Here is a 25,531-nt window from a genome sequence, read left to right as displayed (position 1 = left end):
AGAAAACAATAAAGAGGAGAGGAGTAAAGAGAGAGGGGGGAGACAGAAAGGAACGAGAGAAAAGAGAAATGGGGCAAAGTGAGGAGCGGTGAGGAACAATAGGGAAAGAACGGGACGGGGTGGTTCCCCTTTCCACCACCAGATGGCTCAACATGTGCGACCGAGCGGCGCCCGCCCAGTCAAGATGTCTGCCTGGACGGCGCTGCCGGGAAGCTCCGCTCTCAGGAAAATTATCGTCCCCGCTTGCTTCCTGCACGCCGTCGGTGAGTACAACCGTTTGGAACGCCACTCGGAGACACCACACTTGCAGCCAGAACAAAAGGGAGGAGCCCCGAGCTCGATCTCACGTCGCGTGCACGTTCTTCTAGCCGTCGCGTACAAACTCGCGAACTCGTTAGCGCAGCTGAGCGTGTGTTGGGAAACTCGGGAGAAACTTTCGCGTGGGTAGGCTGATTTTGTTCTGAGCTCCTAGCGACGGTTTCGAGCTAGTGTTCGAGACCACGCCCACTTTTGAAGGAAAGATCCGCGACCTCTTTGAAAGTCGTCCAGTTCTTCGACGCCGACAGGGCTCGATTCAAACTTCGTCTTTGCTCCGTCGGGACGCTGATCGTTTGTCCTACTTACTGCGCGACGAGCGAGCGAGAGAGCGAAGCGGTTTGAAAGCCGGGCGCGCGCGATCTCGGGAGAGAAATATCGGCTGTCTTGGGCACTACTCACTCTCGAGTGTTAATCCTAGCTTGTTTTGTTTGATCGACGTCGTGCCTCGTTGAACGCTAATCAAATAAGCGCGCTGGATACAATTAAAAACAAAAACGCGCGAGTTTTGTCGCGTGTCTATTGTTAGAAACTAAACTGTTGATAATTGTGGCTTTTCACAAAAACATCCGGCTTTTTTTTATTTTTGCTGCAATATAGCTATATGTAGAGAATCCATAATTTCGAACATTATTAAGGAGACAGCTGGCAGCCGTGGCCGGTGTCGAAAACCCTATTATTCCGAAAAGATAGCGCCTCAATAGAGCAAGATAAAAAAGAAAGGGTAAAAAAATAACGTATTCAGGAAAAGCTTTCTTCTTTTTTTCAATTATGTTCGCACGCACTCCACGTCAAGCACCGCACCCGGCCGCCGTGGACGCATAGATAAGGCTCAACGAAGCGCTTTATTATTTTTTTCCTTCATACTACGCCTGTTAATCTCGCTAACGCAAGCATCTGCTTCCAAAGGCAAAAAAGCGACAAACAAAAAAATACTCAGATATGCAGAGAGCCAGGATCGACCGGGTAGGGATGATGGACAACGGTGTTTGTGAGGTGATTTTTCTCAGCGCTGTCGCTCTCGTCAAGAAGGCAGCCTAGCTGTTTCCGGACTGGAAGTTCGCTCAACCCGCCACGACGATCGACCCGATCCGTTTTGGGGTCCGATAACTCGCCGCTGAAGCTCCCGCACTGGACAATGGCACGCCGTGATCGTCGAAACACACTCACGAAAAAAAAGAAGGAACAAATTGGGAGGACAATGGTCAGGTAGAGAATAGGGGGCTACGTTTGATCGGTCGCTGTATGAATGCTGGTGACGGTTACCAAGCAACCGAACGACCCGTAACGAAATTTTGTTTTGTTTTGTTATGTGAGATTTGATATTGTGTTGTTTGAGTTTCGTCTAAACATCAACACGAGCTTGCTCGGCTCCTATTCGTTGCTTATGTTGCCTGCCGCGTTGCCATAAATAAAGGACAAGTGAGCACGCGTAGACTTGATGACATAATTCGGCCTCCAACAAACTACAGTCATGTCTCGATAACACGGACCCCATGAAATACCCTTTATATAGAGAACATTTTGGTGCACGAACTGGGCAGCTACATGCATGTTTGTCTCGTTATTACGAACAACTCTCATTATGGACGCTTTTTCTGGGGGAGCGGATGTGTCCACATTAACGAGACATCGCGATTAAAAAGCGTACCACTCTCGTTAAGCCGTCATCGGTCGTATCGCTCGCGTCCCGGTGCCCCACCGGAGCTCCCGCATATCGCTATAAGCCGGTCAGCTATATTTAGGTGTCTAGATTTTGCCCGAGCGGACGGCGTGAATCACCGACCGTAAACACGTCCGACACCTCGTGGAGCAGAAAAAGACCCATGACTCAATGCCTCTCTCCCCCGCCTCTCCCCCTAACTGAACGTGATCTCTTTACTTAAGGCCACCTTCCTCGAGCATCATTCGGAAGCAGTAAAGGGACTTGATCTGAATAAAGACTGCCTTAATCTTTAATCGAACATCACTCAATTCAATAGCTGCGTGAGGGGTCGCTCATCCTGTGTAAGACGCGTTGCTTCCGATGCTCTTCGGCAAACATGGTGAGTCGCGAACATACGGGAATCAGTGAGACGAGACACGGAAGCGCCGAGCAGCGGAGGCCGCGGACGTGTTGTTTGCACACGTAATGGTTACCCATAAGAGCCGGACGCCTAGGATCCAAAAAAAGTGTCACCCGAGTGAGGGTTTTGCCTGCTTCGAGCAAATTTCCTTAAGTGTGGTCCTAGCGTCCCGGCGTGTGTTCACGCGCGTCGTTTGCAGTTTTTGGAATCAAAACTAACCAATGCGTTATTTCGCGCTCCTTGTTCACAGTTTTTTTTTAATCAAAAATAATTATTGCGTTTTTTTAGCGCTTCTAGGCGACCCGCGTGACCCAAAAGATTGCTGTGGTAGGCATTTCACGATGGGAGAAACTACTATTACGTCTTTAGTCGTATTAATTTTGGTTTCATCGACGCAAATACCGTCAACTTCAACGTTGTTGCTTCAAGAATGCGTTGACTCCAATCTTCCACCGTGCTTTTTTTTTCACATTACGGAGTTGGTTGTTAGCAGCTGACGATAAGAGCCAGGATTACAACTCGTGACGTCACGGCGAGGAAAATCCTGGTCGTGACATCATGGAAAGGAATCAGTAGAGGGCGCCACCGAAACATCGCGACGCTCATATAAAGCCAATACCAGAATAAGAGCGGCCGGGGATATCCTTGAAACGTCCCCGCCTCCAGCGCGTGCTTCCTCTTTTTCGATAGCACTTCGGCGTCTCGTGAGCTTCGAGCGTGCACGCGCAGCCAAAGCACAATGGAAGGCGACGCGCGCGTGCTGGAGGCCGGGCAATGAACAGAGACACCCTGCGTTTATAGGTCTGTCAGCGACTATGCGAGTAGAAGCTGAGGGAGAGGAGGTAACGAGAGCGCGGAGGAGACGCCAGAACGTCATGCTCTGACTGGAGGCATTAGTGGGTAGAGGCAAAGCAATGTTTCTACTACACTGTTCGAAAGCGTTAAAACGCGGAGCGTCGGAGTCTGGCGTTGTTTCAACGCCAGGCGAACGCGTTGTTTCCTCCCCCTCAGTTTCTGCCCGCATAGTCTCGCCATGGAAAGTTGTGTTTCTATTATTTGAGATTTTCTTTAAACCTTTGATCATTCAAAACAAAAGTGTCTGTTGGTAGACCGGAGAGAGAATTGCTGAAGTTAAGAAATACGCCTGCCCACACGCAATCTTCGAAGTGAATTGGCGAGCTGAAAAGCTGTTGCAACTACAAGGAGATAAATAGTGCGAAGGAAATGTAATAATTAAGTTTTTGTTCACTGCATTGAAAAACCGTGAGCAGCGTGTCAAGGCGCACACTGGAACGTTGAACACGCAGTACTTGTGTGAGCGACCTCTCGTATTTTCAGTTCGGGCTGGATATTCGTAAGTTATCAACAACATATAAATTGAACACGAGATATAGAATATTATTTATTACAGAGAATACCAACTACGCCTGATTAACCGGGTATTCTCTGGTGGCGTCGGAACGATTCCAATTCTATTGTACTTAATGTGTATCCACGCAGTATGACATAAGAGCTGCTATAATTACAACATAACTCACTCTCTGCCGATTTCGTTTAATTGAAGTATCGTAAAACAATGTCGTACTTCGGTGGCTAAATCTTACCTCCGCAGATGTTGCATCGAACGCCATAGTTAAAGCGGACTAATTTCGCGCCATGAAAATATTTATTAAAGATACCCGCGTCGCTCAAAAGTAACCTTTCGTTTGCGTCCTTAAAATTATATGTCTCGCATGCCACACAAAAAAAAGGAGTTAGGTAAGTAATTTTTACAAACTATTTCCCCAAGTTATGCCTGAGACATGAAACACGAAAATATCCTGACAATGCATAAGTATTTAACTGAAGGTTCCTGATAGAAGTGTGGTTTAAAAATATTTGTTACAAATACCAACGATTTTCAACTTTATTAAAACGAAAACGAATTATTATTATAGCTCAGGTGGATTTATAAGACAAATAAGATAGTTCCATCTAAAGCACGGACATCTCAAGAACAGTTTCTTTAAGCCAGGCGACTCGCAATGCAGAACATGCATGTCAACGTTTTAGCGTGCAAAGTTTCTACCGGAGCAAACTTACCTACGGCTTTTTTTTTTTTTTTTTTTCATGAAAATGATATTGTAGCAGACATCTTTGCAAATAAGAATCACCTAAGAGCAATTAGACGAACAAAAATAGAGCAAGTCGCTTCACTTGTACTTCCGCACAGCTCATTATAAAGAAATAAGTCGCCTGCCCCAAAAAATAATCTCCTAAATTAAGAAGACTTTTATAACCAATCAGTGAAATAGCACAATTTTACTCCTAAACAAGTGCTATTTTTGCAAACGTAAACTGGGACAAGTTCCGTCCCGTTCACTTGCGAGCGCTAGAACATCAGCAAACGCAAATAAACAATTTTGCGTTTCTAACGCCTCTTGAATATCCTGTCATACCATGAAAGATCTGTATAAACTATAAGAATGTATTAAAACTGATGCTTGTTCGTGGTGTTTGCTAATTTTTTTTAATGCTATGGCAGCTTATAATAATAAGTAAGACATCAGGAAATATGCATCTCAAAGTTGTTGACACCTAGCTCACCATTTCAACAATAGTATGAAAAGCTAAAAGCCATGAGCTCAGAACAAATCCTGAGTATATTGAACATAGTTACTGCCGCAATTCTTTTCGCCATCAAGCTTGACGTATGGATGTACTGGGTGTTTTACAAAATGTGATACTAGAAGCTCAAAAATAAGACAAAGGGAAAATTAAAAAAAAATAAAAAGAAGTTTGCCAGGGTATCGCGATGAAAGGAATATTCGTTTAGGAGCCGACGAGTTTTTTTTTAGACATGGATATACCTACAGCTCTCAAACACCCATTGAGAGTAATAACAAAAGTCAGAGGCGGACCACCATTTCACACGATTCCGTTTTCGTTTTGTGAAGCTACCCACTGGACTCCCATCATAGACACCGAGATAACACTGAGTGTTAACTCCAGAAAGTTAGATCAAGACGCATTGGTGAACTCGGACGTCGAGAATGCCTGCAATGAGTACTTCAACAGCACGTGAAGGGACATGCACACTCGAAAATGGTGAGATGGTCATTCATTTGGCAGTCTAATTACTGCTGCATGGTGTCACATCCTCAAGTCAGCGAGCGTGCCGCACTGGTGACTGCTAGACAACAGGAACCTAAAAAGTCGTTTGAACGGAAACCAACTCTCCGCTTCGTATAAAAATTCATGTAGTCAGCCATAGACTCAAAGACAAGTGTTTCTTTGGAATTAAACGAATCTTCACGCACACGGATATTCATGGAGCCGAGCACGCCCGCTTCCCGCTTTCTCGCGGGGCTTGCAATATTCAAAAAGGCCAAGTCACAGGCGGGCACACGTAGCTTTAAGACGTGCTTTCTCCGGTGCGAAACAAGGTGACCCGCAAATCCAAACTCGCGCTCGTGTCTTTGATTGCCCCCATGAGACATTGGCGAGATGGGTCATGCATAGACCGAGGAGCCAAGGCGGAAATGCATTCTCCGCCCAGAAAGGTTATTTCATCCGCGAGTCGGAACGCTCGGCGGCGACGTTCAACCGGAGAGCGAAGATTTAAGAGTGGGAGCAACTCACACAATCTCGACGCTCCTGGGCAGATTGGTCGTGAGTGCGCATGCGTCGCGTTGTCTCGTGGAAAGGAGGAAAGCGGGCGGAAAAGCGGAGACGCGCCCGCAAACGATCGCCGCGTTCATCACGTCCTCGCAGTCCGTGTTGCAAACGGGACTAATAAGCCACGTGCCCTCAACCAAGCAGTTGGAAACCCTCTGTAATCTAGGCACATTAGCATTAGACCCCGTTTGTAAACTCCCGCGCTGTCGAGTGCAAGGAGTGCGGATCGATGGGCTCGGGCTCGCTTCACCTGGCGCCTCGGCGGCGCCAGTGGCGGGGCCTCGGACGCCGCACTGTCGCCGGGCACGGAGCGCAAGGGCGTGGTGGAGGGAGACGGACCGGGCCGCCGGAGCCGACGCCCGCGCCGCGAGGGCGCCCAGACGCCGGAGTGCTTCCAACTGCTGGATAGGGGTCACGTGGTCCATGGGCCGCGTTCGCAACACAAGCTGCGAGGAAGGGAAAAGGCAAAAGCGTCTATCGTTTGAAAGCGTCTCCGTCTCGCTTCGTCTCTCCGCACCCGATACCTTCATCGCCCCTCGACAACGCACGCGTGTGCACGTGCACCCAATCATCGCACGAGGCTGCCATTATCAAATTGCAAACCTCTCTCTATGGTTTGAGCTGCTCGCTCTTTCTAGCGCCGGCTGCCGACGCTCGCGACGCTGGACGGCGCTAAGAACGTTGTGGCGTCGACCGAGGTAGTAAAAATCTTTCTTGGAAAGAAAGAAAAAGTAGGCCGCCGAAGTCGGACGTTTGACTCTGGGAGCGTTTAAATGTCAAGGAGAAATAATACAGTCTAGCGCTGCAGTCTTTCGTCGCTGTCCGCGCACTACAGTTTGGTTTATGTTACGCGGTGTTTACTTTTTTTATGGGGTCAACGTTAATAAAATGGCCGTTTGCATATAGGGGCCGTCCCGAACGAATGCTTGTCCCGCCGGAACAGCAGCGATAAAACTCGAGGAAATACGCGGAATCGAATATGATAAAATACTCCCAGCTACTAAGGTCCAAAATTTAGCATGTGATAAAAAATGTTTACATGCAAAATTAGTTGTTTTTTACTAAACTTTTTTTTAGATACGATTGTTGTAATTTACACGATTCGTGTACCTTCCATTTAGCGCTGAACAACAGTGCACTAGAGCAAAACCCTTACTGTAAAGAATCACATTTCAGATAAGAGTTTACATGTGCCTGAGTAAATTTTAAACCCGAATTTCGAAATAGAACTGCATCAAGATCATATGGTGGGCTAGTTGGCAGATATTTCAATATTTCAAAGAGAAATGTAATACTCAAATATAAATAATATTTCGAGGAGAAAATTACGCATCCCGGGCCCTGCTCTGTAAGGGGTACTTCACCTTGCCATGAGTCTTACTGCGGAGAAGCGAAACGTACGGGGCAGCTCTCTATTTGGTTTTGGTGTGGTGAATGGCGTTGGGTTGTAAATAGGGTTCCGTGTTTTGGGTATATACCGAAAACACCAAAAATTAACCCCCAGGGCGGTTTTCTTTGAATCAGTGAATAGTAAAAGACACAAAATTTAAGTTTGAACTGTCCTTGAGAAAAAATAAAAAAAAAAAATAAAACGACAACTTTACGGGAAGATTTTTTTCCCCTTTTTTTGCTTGTTGACACGGAATACAGCCGCGCTGGACTTTCCTAGGGGTTGTTCTTTTCTAGTACCACCACATTCTTTGTACCGTTCCCTTCTCCTATATTTACCAGCATTACTGGAGGAAATATTATAATTTATAACTTAAAGAGTCTAGCATTTTCTCCAGTAATTATACAGTCACTTTTCAACACAAGCCCGATAAACACAAATTTCTCTCCGACATTGAAATTAGACATTAAAAAATACCGATTTAAATGAAAAAACACCGATAAATAACCCCCTAACTCGAAAGAAAAAAAAAACTAAAATCACGGATGAGAGAAATATGTTCTTTCTCCTCCCTCGATGATGAGTATAGGGGGAACAAAGGAACAGCAAAAACAGGGGGGGGGGGGGGGGGGGGGGGGTTAGATAAGGGGTATTCACACAAGGGAGAAATCCCGGGGATTTCTCCACGGCACGCGCATCCTGCGACGAAATCGTCAGGCTTTGCGATGTGCAAAAGCCTCGCGTTTTCGTCTCGTAACGCGCGCGCGCCGGGGAGAAATCCCCGGGATTTCTTTCTCGCCGTGAATACCCCTATACATACATACACGGGTACGCCGAATCCTGCCGAGACGCACTCAATCCTCACGAATTTAGTTCAAAGTCCCCGCACGTGCCCACGGAGAGACTCTCCTGGAAGTAGAATCGGAATCGAACGTCTCGTTTCAAAAGCACACAGCCTATATTTGTAAAACCAATATATAGTCTAAAAAAAAAACAAGAATAAATGTAAAGGAAATTGACGGTTTTGCTTACACACAAAGCATTCGTTACAAAGCAGTAAGTTTAGAGGGTTTTATGCAATGCATTTTTTGTATAAAAAAATGTTTAGGTAACGTAGCTTCCAAAGATATTACGTGATCTTTCTAAACTTCATTTTATTCAGAGGAAGAAAAAAGGCCAATCATGTTTCCTTCGACAAAATATAATGAAATTTCTCAGAGCTCCGGCGTCGGTTTGAACGTTTTTCAACTAAACATATTTTCTAAAAGAGCATAAAGAAACGGAGCTTAGAGCAGCAAGTAAATTTTCCAGAAAATAATTTAAATGGTGTTTAATCGTAGAAATACGATGTAACCTAAACCAAAACTAAACCTGCGACTTTACTGGCTCGCCATCTTCTTCTGAGGTCAGATGTCGTATAAACATCAGCACATGGGCAGCTTGGGCCTCTTTCGCCCAGCGTCAAAAGCAGTCAGAAGCACCGCGATCGTCCGTGAGAAATAATGGACTACGATTCATCAAGCTTGTCTTAATCAATCATTGGCCAGCAAATGTTTCAAGATTTTTAGTACAAGATTTCATACGATTCACCGTTCCCATTTCATCCGCCGTCATCGCCTTTGAGGGGACCGCCCGTGGTGGCTGCATTCGCAATCCGCTGACATGTAGACTCAAATGCCGCTTCGAAGCAGAATGGCATGGAAGGTTTTATTTGCTGGCAAGATGTGAACTGTACTTTTAGCACGACGCAAACGCCAGGAGCCAGCGGTCCCGTCGACCTGTTCAGATCCATTTCCGTCGCAGGTACTTCTCGGTCGGCAGCCAATGACATGTCACTCCGCTGCATTTCTTCGGGGTGTTATTGCACCCCACAGGCAATCACCAATTCCCCCCATCCTCAGTAACACGCCGCAAACAGCCTAAACCAGACGAAATTTGCAAAACCACACAAGCTCACTACCACTACAAAGCACAACGCCGTGTATTGACAGTCGTCTGCTCTCGGATACAACATTTCACGTGAAGAGTGCCTCTGCTCGTTGTTGCCAGTAGAGCAACAGCAAGTGACTCGTTGGTCTACGCGTAAACTTCAAAATTTATTTAAAAAAAAGAGAACATTTTGATTGAATACTTTGTAGGCATACTCGCGGGTAGACATTTAGAACATATGAACAAAATTATAAAAATCAATAATCATAAATATCTTGCCGGAGCTCCCCTCCAATGACTTCTGAATATTTAGATTTTTTTTTATTATGTTATGATATTTTCCGCGTTTTCATTTGAATGTAGCAAACCTAGAGTAAATCGGTCAGCTATTTTCAAAAACTATAAAACCATTCTTTAATTCAACTTATATTCTCTTTTTAATTAGCTTTCAAGTTACCTTCATTGAAACCTTTAAAACTATGATTCTCCTTCAAACTGTATGTGTTCGTTGAGAAGTAAATTGCTCGATGGAGTTTCAAAACACGCAACACGAAGTTAATATCCTTTGAAAGTTTGGTGGAAAGGCATGTACTATTATTACATGAATGTGGCTTGCAATAATAAATTTAACGTCTTTGAATTAAAGAGCGGTGCTGTCTAGAACATTATTTTTTTTAAAGGTACGGTTTTTAAATAAATTACTTCCTCAATAAACTAACATAATTTTGATTTCAGAAGTCAAAAACGCCAAAAAAAAAAAAAGACTCTATGGAGTGCTACTACGACGCGTCAAACATGCTAAAATGTGAATGGTAAGCATACTATTACAAAATAAAAACAAAACTGGAAGCGAATAAAAAGATTTCCACTAGTTACTTAATATATATTAATTGCCTATTTACATTGTTCTAAGTCCACTACAAACGTAATCTAAACTCTCAGCAGAGCATCAGCCTGGCACGTATATCAACCATACCTTCCTTTTTCTTTTTTATTTTTAGAAACGTCATTGCCTACGTCCACACAAAAATCCCGAAAGGTATACGCCTCTCACTCCCAAGCTGACAGCGCAGGGGTCGTTACGAGCTCTTCGGACCAGTAATACGCTTATCCTTCACCTCGTGACCACACTCCCGCCCATACCCACCACTGCCGGACTGGATACGCGCTCGCTGTCTTATGGCCTCTCCAGTGAGGCAAGATAACACCCATGTTTACGAAACGATGCTGGCACATACTAGGCTCTAAGTGCCGCTGGGTGGCAAGGAGCTGTGCCACAGCGCGGCCGTAGAATGTGTCACTGCTATAGTCGGGGACAAAATTGTGCAGCTATACACTCCGTGCGACGCGACTGGCGCGCCGCCGCGCGGCCGGTTCCGAAGGTAGGCTGTGAGCATCCCAGAGAAAACGAAACCGAAACCACGCCGGCGTACGTTGGTACGCGTTGAACTCGGAGTGGTGCTGTTGCGCTGGGTTCACAGCATGAAGTGCTGCCTGTGCTGCGTCATTAAGTGCTTCAATAGTTATGCGTCGTATCTCGTGGAGACAAAGTTTCACAGTTTTTCACCTCGCCGATGTTTTGTGGGACAGCGACAACCGTGGAGCCGTGCCGCACGACGCGAGAAATTTGGTGTCCCGATCATGTCTGCCACTGTGTCGGCACGCCTGACATATTCTGCACTGCCGCTTTGCGCTCTGCGTTTGTTTTCGTACCAGTAACGCCCACATGTGTCAGCGCCGATGGGACGAACTGAAATGCCATCCCACACTCGCGGGTATGCAATGCCAATTTCGTTGGAGGAATGCCCTCCAAAGAAGTTTCGTCCCCATCGTACCTGTCGATGATATTTCCGGACAAATACGGCACGCAATCTGTACTTCATGAAGAAAGATTTGAACCGTAAAGAAAGTGACAAATATAAATCTAAAAAAAAACTACCATGAAACTCAGAACCACTGGAGAATCGGCGTTTGAGTATGGAAGTTTATGTGGTGTGCTTTCTTTCTTGATCAGCCTCCTTTTGGATGTGGAAACACTGACACCCCGAGTTCTGTAGAGAACATTTTTTTTTCTCGGCTTTAGAGCCACCTATCGCAAATAGGTTCGAATGGAAGTACCGTCCACTGGTCCCTTCCTACCTGTGAAGTGTGCACCTCCCACCATGAGTGGTATTTTCTGACAGCCTTTGACGGTCAAAGCCAGTTCCCATTTAGTTACGCCGCCCAAACTAAATTTCCACCTGGTTTCGCTATGCCAACTATTTTTGTGATAATAAGTGTTCTGCCAAGTGACTGTCATGTCAAAGTACCTGTGGGCCGAAAATCAGCACCTCGCACAACAGGTTATTACACAACAGCTGACCGCAAAAGCCCTTGGCGGCCAAACCGTGTGTTGGCCGACAACTTCGTTTTCTCGGCTTTGGAACCACCTTTCGTAAAGTTGTTTCAATTGGAAGTACAGTCCACTAGTCCCTTCCCACCTCTAAAGTCTCCACCTCCACCGACCAGTGGTATTCCCTTGACAGCCTTTTCATGGTCAAAACCGGTTCCCATTGAGTTACGCCGCCCAAACCAAATTTTCACCTGGTGCCACCTTTTTGTTTTTTGTATAATAAGTGCTGTGTCATGTTACTGTCAAGTCCAAGCACCTGTGTGCCCAAATCTGCACTTTGCACAGCCCGCTATAACACAGCATTATTAGAAAGAACTTTCACACCTGCTGTCTTAATGAAACTTGGCACACTTCGTGCAGAAACTTAGTGGACATCTCACTCGCCTCCAATATCATCGTTCCAGCAGTCCTACGTTTACAGCGACGAACGAAATAAATTTCCTACTCAAAGCAATTATGGTGGCGGCCGTCTTGCTTTTCGTAAAATTGCTCCAACTCCTTTTTTGGCCGCAACTAGAGAAATTCCCCCAAATAACGACTAAAACTCAATATATAAGAAGAGGAGAACAGCTAAATGCCCTTCTTAGGTCTGCCCCAGCATTCATGCAACGTCACCCTCAACGTATCGGCTCAAAAAGCAAAAGTTTCGTCCGTGCGCGCTTCCACCGCCACAGCTTGGCATGCGAAAAGGCGCCGCAAGCTGCTGAACGCGCCTCACGGTCGAACGCCAGCTCCTCCGCTAGCGGCGCTGCGCGCATTTTTCAAAGCGCCCCCTATAGTTCCCGCACGGAGTGTATACATGCAATCAAAGGTACGGGAGCGCACGCTTGACTGCTGATCAAAGCTGTGCACGCGTGCGCTCTTCCCCTCTTTGGAAATGCCACAGAAAGTTGTCTACGAGTATGGACTCCGGTCAAAGCAAGCTGGAGAAGTCGACAAAGAAGAAGCGGACGCTTAAATTGTTTGCAAAACTCTCGCGGAGACTGCTATGCACTATTCCTTACGTTGCGCTGAAAATGCGACGTGCGCGTAAGGTGATGCTAGATTCTCGGTGCCCGGCGGTGGACGTTAATTTTGAGTATGCATTTTGAAAATCACTAGAAAAGGCATAATTACAGCGCTGGTCGAAGGCCTGGATGCTGAAGGCCGGTTCACACATGCAGCGAAGCGCTAATGTAGCGCTTCTCACGTGTCGTCTGCTACTTATTGTCTGCCATGAACAGCAGTATTGACGGTGCGACACAAAGCTGGTGAACGCTCCCGTCAGCACGCGCTTAGCGCGAGGTTAGCGCTACGCTTGTAGCGCTCCGCTACATGTGTGAACAGGCCTTGACTCTCCCCGGCGTAGTACCAGGGCACAAAAATCGGAGGGTGTGAGCATTCTCTCGTTTATTCATTTAATTGCCATCGAAGCAATATTTTGCTAAATGCTTTGCAACGGGAATAGAGGTCCTCACGAACACACCGTAAATGAGTGCTTGTTGACAACAAGGGTCTTTCTTGGTATCTTCTTTTTCACGTGGAAAGACACGCCAGAAGTCTTCCCCGATGTTGACGTGCAATTCGGAACACGACAATAGACCATTGAGTCACGAGAAACGTACTCCAGCAGCGGGGTTACGGTGGTAGCGGGGATCCCCCCCAGAAAGATGCTCATGCTTTCTCTTGTGACGGAAAAGGCCGCACGACAAAGAAGCGCTCGAATCCAGTCCGGCCGTGTACCCACGCGCGGAGAGCGGGTTCAGAAGATGAAAAGAAAGGCGGCCGATTGACCCGGAGAGCGTGCAACTTCCCCCGCACTGTCAGCTTACGAGTGTCTCAGGACGAACCGCAGACGACACTCCGATCCGTCAAAACCAATCCAAGGCCGCGTGTCCTCCGAGTGGGGAGCAGCGACGCGCGGGGAACGCAGTCTCACGATTCGTTCGTAGAGCCGGATTGGCTGGCGTGGCTCTCACAGCGCCCGTTGCGGAGCATCGTAAGACGAAACGGGAGAATAGTTACCGCGCGCGCCGCATGGACGAGCCCCGACTGACTGAAACTGCGTGACTTCTCCCTAGAGGGCGCCTGCGTGCCGCCCAGTGGCGCCGACTGGCAACAAGGGACCTGCGACACACACACACACAGAAAAATGGCGAGGGTTATGGCCGGTTGTAGCGGTTCGGTCCGGGTGGTACGCGACAGCCCTGCTGGTCAATATCGTCTGGTTTACCCGAGCGAAAGCGGACTATCGACCCGAATGTCTTCCTCACGCTTGAGTCAATTCCTCCGGAGAAATGAAAAAAAGAAAAGAAAAAGAAGAGGCGGCCACAAAAGGGAGAACAAGAGCAAATATCGCTGGTGGTTCTCTCCTGGGACCGACAGAGTTTGTCGCGTCCCGTGTCTGGGGGCAAGCGCAGTTTCTGACGCGTCTGTATTCTCTTTCGAAAGATACAAAGATGTTTTTTTTTGTGTGTGTTTGTTGGTGTTTTTTTCCGTTTACGCCGCGCGAATGTCCTTCGGGACAATGTTTAAAACTCGGTTGACGCTGTCGAGTGTTGGGATTGTAGGGATGGTGGATCCTTCGGGGGCGTTCTCCTCCGCAATGCGTCAAAACCCCCAAAATGGTTCGTTATTTTTTTAAAAGTTGTTTGGTCATTGCGAGTTTAAATAAAAATGTGATGCTGTATATAACGAGAGCAGTTTGGCCTACACTCAAGATGCGGTCCCGGAGAGGTGTAACGGCGCTATTCGAGTTACACAAAAAGTTGAAATAGCGAGACACGTTAAAAATAGGACACATGTCTCACATAAAGAAATGTATAGTAACATACGTTTGTACTTTTAATAAGCTAAGCGATGAGAAGAACAGGGGTTTTGTTAATGCGGTTGCAGCGCCATCTCTTTGAGAGGCAAGAAATCATTCGGTTATAAAAGTAAGGAACATAAAACTTAAAATACATTTAACAATAATTATAAAAAAAAAAAAAAGACAATACATGTAGCGCGACTGACTGGCAAGCTTATGATAAGAGTTGCTCGCAGAATAGAGACGAGCGATAAAAAGGGATATACGAGAGTGGCCGATGTAAGGATATATCGACATTTAGCAGTAGGTAACCATAACGGTTGCCGGAAAGGCAGACTAAGTAAAAAAAAATGCTGGGGAAAGACGCACGACTTATGGAAGATCAATTGCGGCGCGTGTATGGAGGTGTATGAGTATCAACAAGGATAAGAATACCCGCTTATGATAAGTAATTTCTAGAAGAAGATTTTTAAAAATTTCCTACAACAACTCTTCAAACGGTTACGTTTTTATCAATGAGCGATTAAAGAATCGCGTGTTATTATAAGTCTATACCTTTTCTGTCTTGTGTGTCTCTAAAAAGGAATCTCGAAGCACTTGTGACTAATCTTAAATAATTGGATGGCCATTTGATGCCTTATATAGAGAAATGGTCAGTTTTCCCCCTGAATGTGTGTGTGTGTGTTGTTTTTGTTGAAAAGGTATTTATTAAACGACTATGTTTTAATCCTGTACTTGACGTCACGCCGTTTCGGAAACCCCGACTGTATGTAGGAAAGAAGAAAGGGGAAATGGGGGATGATTGAGAGGATATTTTATTGCTAAAACTTGACCCAACCCCCCTCCCCCCCCTCCCCCCCCCCCTCCCCCCCCCCCCCCCCCCCCAAAAAAAAAAGAAGAAATTTTCCGTTTTTTAGTTTTGGTGAAGAAGGAAGACCAGCGGAGCTGTACAATGGAAAGTAATGGCCGGCCGCAAGTCGCCAGCCGGAGTGGAAAGGCTGCCGCCATCTATGAGCAACGGCGTCAACCAGACACGTGGGTACCGCCGTCGCTCATAGATGGCGGTAGGTGTCCAGAGTTCGGTGTCTTCATTTCTTTGCGGGGGACACAATCCTGGAGAAACAAGCCCTTAAAAGCTCCGCTGTAAAAAAAGAAACCTTGACTTTATTGATTGAAGGGTGGAAAATAGTAAAGATGAAAGCATCCTCTATTAGCGCATGCAGAACATTCTTCCGATTGCCGGACTTTTGTACTAGCTGTCAAGTAATAATTGCGACGAAGATTGAACTTACATATTTTATTATGGGACAAGGCCGATATACCGGAAAATGAATCAAATTAGCTTTCGTGCGCTTCCTGCGCTGTTGCATAGCTGTCGACTGGGGTTTAACGTCCCGTCGTATGATCAAACGCGAACCGTCGTGGTGGCGTGTGCAGCGGCCAAGACATGCATGAGTCACCTGGAGCAGGAGATGCCCGCCAACAGCAGCGACCTGCTGAACATCACCAGCTGGAAGCACTACTACTACCACTGCCCGGGCATCTACCACCCACCGGACTACACGGAGTGCTGTGGCCCAGAGGCCTCCAAATGCTGCCCTCCTGACAGATGGTTCTACGAGATTGACAACACGTACGCTGCCCTCCCTCAAAACTTTTTTGTACATTTCTTACCTTCCGTGGCTTGGTTTTTTTGTATATCATGTCCTTCGAAAAGTGAGCGGTCCCTCAATAAAACTTAAAGCGTGAAACGAGTGTGAGCAAAAACTACAGAGCCTGTATTGCAGAGAGTTTCCAACTGTTCCATCGAGGTCACGTGGTTTATGGGTTACGTTTGCTATACGAGCTGCGAGGAGGTGACGAAAGCGTTGATCGTCTGTAAGCGTCTCAGCCTTTCCTCCTCGCCACCCGACAGCGCAGTGAACCCACCCTCGTGACTAATCGGCGCAGGAGGCGTCCGCCATTATAATGCAAACGCTCCCCGTGGTTTAAGTTGCTCCCTCTCCGAAATGTAGGCTCTTTAAGCCAAAAAACCTGCGTCGCGTCGCGTCGCTTAACAGCGTAACCATAGCAGCTGTCGCTGACGTCACAACGTCAGCTACAGTTGCTATGGTTACGTCCTTCGGCAACAACACGCGACGCGGTTTTTGCTTACCAGTGTTTCACGCTTTAGTATGGGAAGGGTTATTTATAAGGTTTTCTGCAATCAACACCGAGAGACGGAGGAGGGGGGCAACCTGACGATCCTGGGATTTGAGGACCGAAGCCCCTTGACAAAATAATTAACTTACACAAAGCAGTCATAAGCCGATTCGGTGATTTTTTTATTTGTTTCTTTGCGTTTGATTTTGTTGTCGTTTTAAAAACGCGGGTAGGGTACCCGAGTACATGTACATCGCGCGCGTTTTCCTCTTCCTGCGCCTTGAATATAAAATAGAAATGGGATACATCAGATATGCCAAAACCCAGAAAAAATTTATTTATTTATATATTGTAATTGTTCAGACGGTTCAAATTTCATTACTAATTATTAAATTACGCCCTATCGGCTTAGTCTTAATACGACTTTCACTCGACCGCGTTATTCCCTTTCGTTAACTATTTTTGGAATCTTGTTTTTTTTCTTTCTTTACGTCGGGGGAAGAACCGTAGTGAGGGGGAAATATTTCTTAGCGGTGGTGCTTAAATAATGTTTTTTTTTTAAACACAAATAGAAAGTAAAGAAAATGACTTTAAAATAAATAGAAAAAGATGAAAAGTACAATAGCTACCATACTTACAGAACATAAGAAGGAGTCCCAAGAAATTGCAGAATATACCAGTGTTTTGCCGCGAAAGATACTGAGAACAGTCAATCAATATTGCTATTTTAGGGTTGTATGGGAGAAACTAATGTTATTTTGTTAAGATTTTCTTTATTTAGAGCATAAAAATGATTTTTGTATTTATCGTCCCCTCGTTTATTCGAAGGTCCTCCTTGCTACGCGTTAATACGGATATATAATTGTTAAATCTCGATACTTTAGTCGCTGACAGGGTTAAGCGGAAAGGAGGATTTTCATTTGTCCCGAATCCAGCGCGTGCTTCCTGCCTTCGATAACGCTTCGGCATTATCGTTAGCTTCCAGCGTGCACGCGCAACCAAACCACAACGGAGTGCACCGAGCACGTATACTGGAGGCCAGGCATCTACAGCGTGTCCAAAAACAAAATTTACATATTTCTTTTTAACGGAAAAATAAACTACGCTTCGCCGAACGCTCATTTTCCGCACAAGCGGTAGCGCTAGCGGTACAAACCAGATCCCAAAGTTTTAAAACTAATCGTTATCTTATTAAAAAGTTACCAGTAAGTTTTTTTGACAATTTCAATGGAAAAACTCGGCCCACTCTTGGTAGCTGGCGCCATTGTGCTCCATGTCGTCGAGAACTCCGTCTGCCGACCTTGTGCCTTTGAAAGTTTCAGAAAATCACTCATAACTTTTGAATAAGGCACCGAATAGTGATGAAACTTAGGTTTCGAACCGCTAACGCTCCATTTGTGCAGAGGGAAAAGAAAAATAAGACGGGAGGTGAGGATTTTGTATTGTATCATTCTGTCAGTGACTGCATCTCTCTGATTCCTCTTGTCTGCGTCCAACGCCATCGCCAACGGACGCGACCTCGTGCGTGCAGGCTGGCGACGGCCATCGCTGTCTCGGTGACGCTGACGTGCTTCGCGCTCACCCTGCTCGTCATCGTGTGCTGCTTCTGGCCGCGCTGCCCGCTGTACAACGCCTGCAGGTCGCGCTACAATCACGACATCCCGCACCGTGAGTTGCTCGCATTTCATCGCTGTCCAAAGTTGCACCACCTCGATCATGTTGGCAGAAGAGAGTTTTAGAATAGGGGCCACCAAAGTCTCGGGGGCTCCTAACAAATGGGGGCTGACCACTGCACATGCGTCGAACTCAAACTTCGTTTTGGGTTTTGGGTTGGCGCTCGACCCTAACGCAAAAATCGAGAAACGGCGTAGGGGCCCCTATTTGCTCGGGGCCGGGTTTGCGTCGGCGAACATGACAGCGCCCTTTCCGCTCGCTTCGGAGTGAATTCGTCATGGTCGCTGCCGTATTAGCCCCGTTCACTGCCACTGAATGGTGCAGCCGGCTTTCGCTTCGCTTTATCTCGCTCAAATCACAGATAGTCAACGGGTGAGCTCGCCCCATTTTACAGATCGTCTTCCGATTCTGGCCGTTCCTAAGCCTAAAGAGACGCGGTAACCGTCGGCACGCCGTCTCGCTACTCCGAGACTCTGAGTGAATTTTCTTGGCTCGAACGGCCGAGTGCTCATGGCACGTTACCTGTAGCCAACGTTACTCTTGTTCAGTCTCGGTGGACACTAGTGGTCCGGCTTTCAAGGGTAGGTTTCCAGATTGAGTGTTCTTGTAACGTTGGCTGAACCTTTAAAACAAGTCTTCTAAGGCTTCAAGCCGCTGCAGCTCAGATTAAAATAAAGCAGCTGCTCAAAGAGTATGCTCGCCAGCGTTCGATTCAATTTCAGCATAGTTAAAGGCCTAAATTTTTAGCGACAGACGGTCAACGCGGCACACAAACGTCAAAAACAATTCGAGACCGAGCGCCAGATTAGAGCGCCACTGATTCGACTGTTTTGACCGAAAACAGCTAACAATATTCATACCGATTTTAGATTGTCTCTTGTTTTAGACAGGTTAATGTGGTTTTACCTTAATTATTATTTGCGAACAAAAAGTACTTGTCAAGATAACATGTCTTACGTTTTTTTTAATATCTTTTTCTTTTTTTAGTTAATACAGTTGTTAACCGCATTGACGCTGCAAGCGGGAAACGCAAGCGCGCCGCACTCCGTTGCGAAAACCCTATTTTATAAACCGGTGGCGACAAATTTGTTCGGTTTGGGTCCCCCATCACCCACAGACGCTTTACTTATCACAAAGCTGGTTTCTGCGCGTGCCCAGTGCCTACACTCCGTGTGGCCATACGCTCACTTGTTTGTCGAGAGCGGTTTGGTTTTTATAGAGAAGAAAGTGACACATTAGGGGGCAATACAAAAACGTTTACTGAAAATGATTAAGTTGACATTTAAACTAAACTGAATAATTTTTTTTTCTTATTTTATTTTTAGATTGACGTACGTGATTTGTATTGCTAAGTGGAATGTAATTATTAAAGAATACCAGCAAGCTCTACGCAGCAACGATGCTGTTAGGGATTTCTTCTTTTTTTTTTTCTTTTTTTTCCTTTGGAACAGTCAACTTTTACAACTGCACTTGAGGTTGGGCAAAGGTTGAATATTTTACATTCACGAAAACGAGATGTTTATTTACTAAATACCGATAAGGTGTAAAAAAGCAAGGCTACTTAGCTAAATCAATTTTAGTTAAGTATTTAGCGTTGCCTTGGTTATGTATTTGGCATAGCTTTCACTTAAGGCATTAGCAAGCGACAAGTTATATAAAAACACAAAGTCGCGAATAATATAGTTAAAATCATCACGAAGCATTGCTAGATTGAAAAGAAAAAAGGCATAGTACAGGCTTTGATCTTTTCTTTTTTTAACATATTCATTTTGCTGCTCCTTTACGGTGGGTTGCAATTCTATGGTATGCATTTGGAAGAGGTCCCGCTTTTTTTTTTCCCCCATGCAGACAAATCTCAAGAGTTTGTGATGGAGACGATGCCGACGGAGTCGCCCGGAAACAAGAAAAAATATGCCCCGCTGGCTTCTACAAATGGCAGCCCGACCCTGGACGGCAACGTCAAAACTCCGAGCCAGCGTAAGCCCACGCCCGGTAATCCATGCGCTCATAAAGATCATTCTCTCTCAACAAAGCATTATATTGTGCAATTATGTGCACTCTTTGACAGTGCGACAGTTATCAAGCTTACGTACGCAAATCGTGCAAAACTTAAAAAAAGAAGAAAAGAAGTCACCATCAGAAGTTAAAATTGAACTATGTTAACTGTGATATCGTGTAGATAGACTCAAGCGGCCGTGGTCGAACGCTAAGAGCATTGACTTCCATCCTTGAATTGTATTTGTTTTCTAACTTTCCGCTTATGTATTTTTGATGTAGAGTCAACGACAGCTAAGATAGGCAAAGCATGACGAGTCCCCAGTGAGTTATCATCGCTCCGCAGCCAATGAAACTGTGGCATTTGTCAATAAAAATGGCCGAAGGACCGATCACGGAGCACGAAGCGTGAACGTACTGAGCCACACCCTGCGTGTCTTAAGCTTTCAATGACTATGGTGTATGCAGCCAATAAACATCTGAAATAGCATTTGAGATATTCGTTATTAAAAGCAGACTCGATCAAAAATAAAAATGAAAGGGACCTGAATGGTAAATCAAGCTAGACATAAAAGTTTATGAAAGATATAACTTAATAACTCGCAATTCGCGAGTCGAACTAAATCTCTGATATTAGAAATGTGCGAATTTTAAGATACCAAATATGTTTCGGCCTTTTCTCCTTATCAGGGGCGACAGCAGTGTAGCGCGCGTCCAGTCCTAGCTTGCATAAAGTGAAGAAGTGGCTACTTAACGTAAGTATAACAAGACATTTTCTAGTACATTGCTAATGCGCCGAAAAGCTGAGGGAGAGGAGGAGACGAGATGGGACGTCAGAACGCCGATCTCGTATTGGAAGGATTAGTGGGTAGATAAAAAACTAGCTGCCTTTGCCTCCACTGCACTCTTCCAACCTGTTAGAACGCGAGAGCCGGACGCCGGCGTTCTTCATTTCAACGCGTTCGACGCATGCAGTGGAGACAAGGGCAGATAGTTTTAGGTCTACCCACTAATCCTTCCAATCAGAGATCGTCGTTTTGACGCCCCCTTTCGTCTCCTCCTCTCCCTCAGCTTCTCGGCGCATAACCAATATTTATACTTTCTGGGTATTCGGGTTTCTTTTTTTTATGCGAGCTGCAAGCACAAATAAAAAAATGGGTCTCTCACTCCGTGATTTCTCATATGATTTCTTCTATAACAATATGCAAGTTACATTACAAAAAAGAAAAAAAAAGAGAAAAAACTGAACTATTATTTATAAACCCTGATTTACACTTGCTCTAATGAGACGAGAGTCCGAGTTTGTTACCGGTCTTAGGTTAATTAATTGAACGTCAGGCTCCTGTCAAACTCGAACGAATGCAGGAACATATCGCTTGGGGATGGAACAATCAGCTAGTGAAAATAATAATATGTTTTATTTTCCGTCAAAAGTGTATGACGGAGGGAGACCGAGGAAAAAAGCTGCATGATGCAGCTTGACAAGTCCTCGGCCCCCCATCCTTACATTTGGCAGCAGTGGCACAGAAAACAAAACAAAAAAAAAAAGACAAAAATTCATGTAAAGGATGTTCACAGAAAAAGAATACATACACGCAAAGCACAGTTCAAATAATGATAATACTAATAGACCAGAGTTCAAGAGTTTTTGTAATTTTTTGTAATTTTTGTAATTTTTGTAATTTTTGTAATTTTTGTAACTCTTGGACATCTGGTCTTATTCTCCTTTATTCCCCTTTCCTTTGTCTTCTATTCATCTGTTTACCTTTTCTTTTTCTTTTGCCTTCCCCCATTTGCCTTGTCTTTCCCCTTTTCTTCCTTGGCAACCTATTCCTTGGGGTCGAAGAAGAGGAAGTTTGAAATACAATTCAGTTGATAGTTCAGCGCTGTGTGAGTGTATTTTTTTGTGTGTTTGGATTTTGAATAACTGTCTACTTGCGCTGGTTCGTAATAATGTTGAAAGTATAAAACAGAGAGGACGAGGACGGGAACCGGACATCTTTCATTTATACTTTCACTAAAACTATCTGTTTTATACTTTCAAGTTTTGTATGCTAGTATCGCACACCTCATTGTTGCCCGGTGTGATGCATGTGAACATAAAAAAAGTTGGCATCCAAACACTCTTTTTGTGCAAATCCCACTGTATATTTTAAATGTTAACTCACACGTCGTCCAAAGGTTTTATGCAAAAACTAATGCAACGTACAGAAATATTGATACCCTATCAGTAACCTGTAAAACAGTATTTCTAAAACTGACGATGGAATAGATTTTTGATAGTTCCCAGCCAGTTTCTAACTGTAGCTTTACAGGTATGTTGCACTAAATAAAAATAAATATTACGCAACACTAATTAAATGTCTAATTAACCACATACCCTCTATACCTAACGCAGTCGAACGCACTCCAAGGCTCTCAAACGCAAATGTGCGTAGGGGCCCTAAAGGTTAAAGGGTAACTTCGGACAGAAGTCGAACCAAAGTAAATGGCTGATATCGATTTTTTTGGAGACGCAATACGGGGGCTGCTATAATATTGCACTAATGGGAAACCGCGAACCACTCTAAAACTGATATTAAAAATGCTACTCGCTGCAGATTTTCGGCGGGCATTCAGTGGGTCGGCTATTTGTCAAGCAACCCTGTGCCCTGCTGCCATCTCCGTTTAAAGGAGGTTTCTTGTTCGCACTGCCACTTCTTTCGGCCTTGCGTTTTCAGCCGACCCATCGGACGATTTCTGCTTATGTTATGTTGTGTTTTAGCGTCCGTAGTTTTGTAAGTGCACTTCGGCGACCGTACACGAAGATTATTGACTCTCTGCTCGGTAAAGCTCGTTGTGGTATCGAAAATGGCATTCCCTGGCGGCCATGTTTAGTCCGTTCCTGCTCAGCGCGAGCTTACGATTAACTTAAACAACGCTTCTGCAACGTGCATTTCACATCACCAAGATTGTAGTTCTTCTCAGAGGATAAGTGGGGGCTTGTGCTGAGCAGGCGTTCATCGTGGCAAACTGGCTTTTCAACCGACAACTTTATGAATGTTTTCTGCGGATGTCTAATGTCTGTAAAGCAAAGCAGTAACAGCCGTAGCGTCTTACCTGATTGATCGGAACTGCTCCTACGACTAGGACAGGCACACGTTTTGCGGTACGGCAAGATGAACTTGTCGTCACATGACAGCCATGCAGGTGATCGCAAGGGTTGCCATCATGTTCAAGCAGGTAGTTTCGGTTTCACCGTAGACCTCCGAAACAAAACTTTGAGATGGGATATCTACGAAACTACACAAAGAATCGGGAAAAAAAAAGGACGCCTCGTAATTAGGGGCACTCTCTTCACTTAAAAACTGAATGCCTAACCCTAACTAACCCTAACTAACTTAAAAACTGAATATTTAATCTAAACAAATGTACCGGAGTTACCCCTTATTAAAATCCTCATGACAGTGACTAACACAGTGACAGTATAGATCCTATTTTTTTAGCAATGTGTAGTTTTTATCCGAAAAGTTTGGCGGGCGTTCGGTGAAACACGCGGTGTGCATCTTCTCACACTTCGTTAGTCGGGAGCCTTACGATTCGATATCAATTTCAGGAAGTGAACGACGCTGCTGGCAAGCGTTCACAGAAGCCCACTTGTTCGCTCCGTGAACCCGCCGTCAGAGAATCTACCAAAAAGAACAAGCATCAGAAGGCACAATCGTGCGTATCATCAAGCAACGTGCGCGCGTGTGCCACAGTCCAACTTCCCAACCCTGGATGCCTAAAATTTGGTTCCTACGAAGCAAGGTGCCGTCTGCGAAAGCTGCCTCATAGCGATCCAAGAAACAATCTAGAAATTGTGCCGTCGACGCCAAGAGTTTGCTTGCAAGTGAGCTGGAAACATTGACGCGTAAATTTGTTTTGAATTTTGCACTCCACTGCCTATAGAAAGCTCATTGTTGCGATAAAGAAGAGCAGACACTATACTCTCAATGCTTAGTAAAGCTACTAGAAAAAAAAAGAACTCAACTGAGCACTAAAGAGTCGAAGAAACACAAAATAAACACAAACTGATGCTGAAAATGCCAGAAGGTCATGCTTCTAGCGGCCGTTTATACTATGTTAGTCTACCCCACACTTCTCAAGTTCTGCAAACAAAAACGCAATCGTTACACAGATGTTACGAATTTTTTTAGCACAATACTTCTGATTGTGCCAACTTTGTCACCCTCTCGAGGTTCACGACGCTTGTCAAACACTTTAGAAGTTTTTGAAGCTGTGAAACTTCTTCATGCCATAAAAAAAAAAGGAAACAGGACTTGGGTAGTTTAAGGCCGGCTAGCCAACATTTTTGAACTTCTGTCCGTAGAAGTGAAATGTTGATGTATCGTTTCGGCCTCCCAACGTATAGGGTGCACCCGCTTGAACAAAATTATACTATCAAACTTATGTGGGTTAATCAAGTTTGTTATTGTTCGAAGAGCTGGATTCGTGAACCAAGTTGGTGTGTTCAATGAAGCATTAGGTTTATAAGAGGAATTTTCGGATTTGTTGGAGTTAGAAGAATGTGCCTCTTATTACATTCTAGCACCGCTATATCACATACAAATGCTTACTTTCATTAGTCCATTAACTTAAAAAATGAAATGTTGATTCGGAACATCGCTCTTTCCATTTATTAGGGTGTACGTTACTGTACTATTTTTTTTTTACAATTTGAATGATGTATTTATGTATCAGGAACACAAGTATAGTATGAGATCTAATGGCATAAGGTGTAAAGTCAAACATATATGCTTCAGTTTGGAGACTTGTGACAATATTAACACAATCATTTCTGCCATTCGTTATCATCATTCTTGTCCAGCTCGCCTGCAAATTTTCATTAATTGCATTAGCATAATTCCCATTGCACTTTTTTCAAACTAAGTTACCCTGTCGCTGAAATTTTTCGCAGTAATGCAATGCTAATTTAACATGAACTCCCAAAAAGTGGCGAATGGGAGGTTCTAACGGCGGCGAAGAACCTTTTTGTAATTATATTACCCGTCTCTAATCAAGCAATAGAAAACCAACGTACACTTCTAGAATAATATGGCAGACCTTTGAAGTACCGAAATCAAAACAATTTGAAAAATATATATATATTGCGTCATACAGTTTATAGTTCGTTGGGAAATTTAACCACATTAAACCAAGAC

The 25,531-nt window shown here is 44.9% G+C and overlaps 1 protein-coding gene across 2 annotated transcripts; it reads left to right on the top strand.

The window, feature by feature from the left end:
* Nucleotide 1: 1 nt before the first annotated feature.
* LOC120849601 lies at nucleotides 2-24,413 on the top strand. 2 transcript variants are annotated; one of them, XM_040221847.3, is made up of 6 exons: nucleotides 2-263; nucleotides 15,975-16,170; nucleotides 18,211-18,347; nucleotides 20,202-20,330; nucleotides 21,039-21,103; nucleotides 23,944-24,413. In XM_040221847.3, the coding sequence occupies exons 1-5, from the start codon at nucleotides 143-145 to the stop codon at nucleotides 21,053-21,055; spliced, it is 600 nt and encodes a 199-aa protein (XP_040077781.1). In that variant the 5' UTR covers nucleotides 2-142; the 3' UTR covers nucleotides 21,056-21,103; nucleotides 23,944-24,413. The 2 variants fall into 2 exon arrangements, with proteins under 2 accessions (XP_040077781.1, XP_040077780.2); XM_040221846.3 differs by having other exon boundaries at nucleotides 20,202-20,345.
* Nucleotides 24,414-25,531: the final 1,118 nt, after the last annotated feature.

Source organism: Ixodes scapularis, unplaced genomic scaffold, assembly GCF_016920785.2.
Source record: "Ixodes scapularis isolate PalLabHiFi unplaced genomic scaffold, ASM1692078v2 PGA_scaffold2__306_contigs__length_199485367, whole genome shotgun sequence".
Lineage (NCBI taxonomy): Eukaryota > Metazoa > Arthropoda > Arachnida > Ixodida > Ixodidae > Ixodes > Ixodes scapularis.
The sequence above is the reverse complement of the archived record's forward strand: the minus strand, read 5'-3'. Positions and strand labels throughout refer to the sequence as shown.

What these genes read in the sequence shown, in the direction of transcription:
- LOC120849601 (XM_040221846.3), top strand. Translation starts at nt 143, where the DNA reads ATGGCTCAACATGTGCGACCGAGCGGCGCCCGCCCAGTCAAGATGTCT. An exon ending in TTGCTTCCTGCACGCCGTCG is followed by an intron (nt 264 to 15,974) that starts GTGAGTACAACC and finishes TGGCGTGTGCAG; the next exon opens with CGGCCAAGACATGCATGAGT. An exon ending in CAATCACGACATCCCGCACC is followed by an intron (nt 18,348 to 20,201) that starts GTGAGTTGCTCG and finishes TCCCCCATGCAG; the next exon opens with ACAAATCTCAAGAGTTTGTG.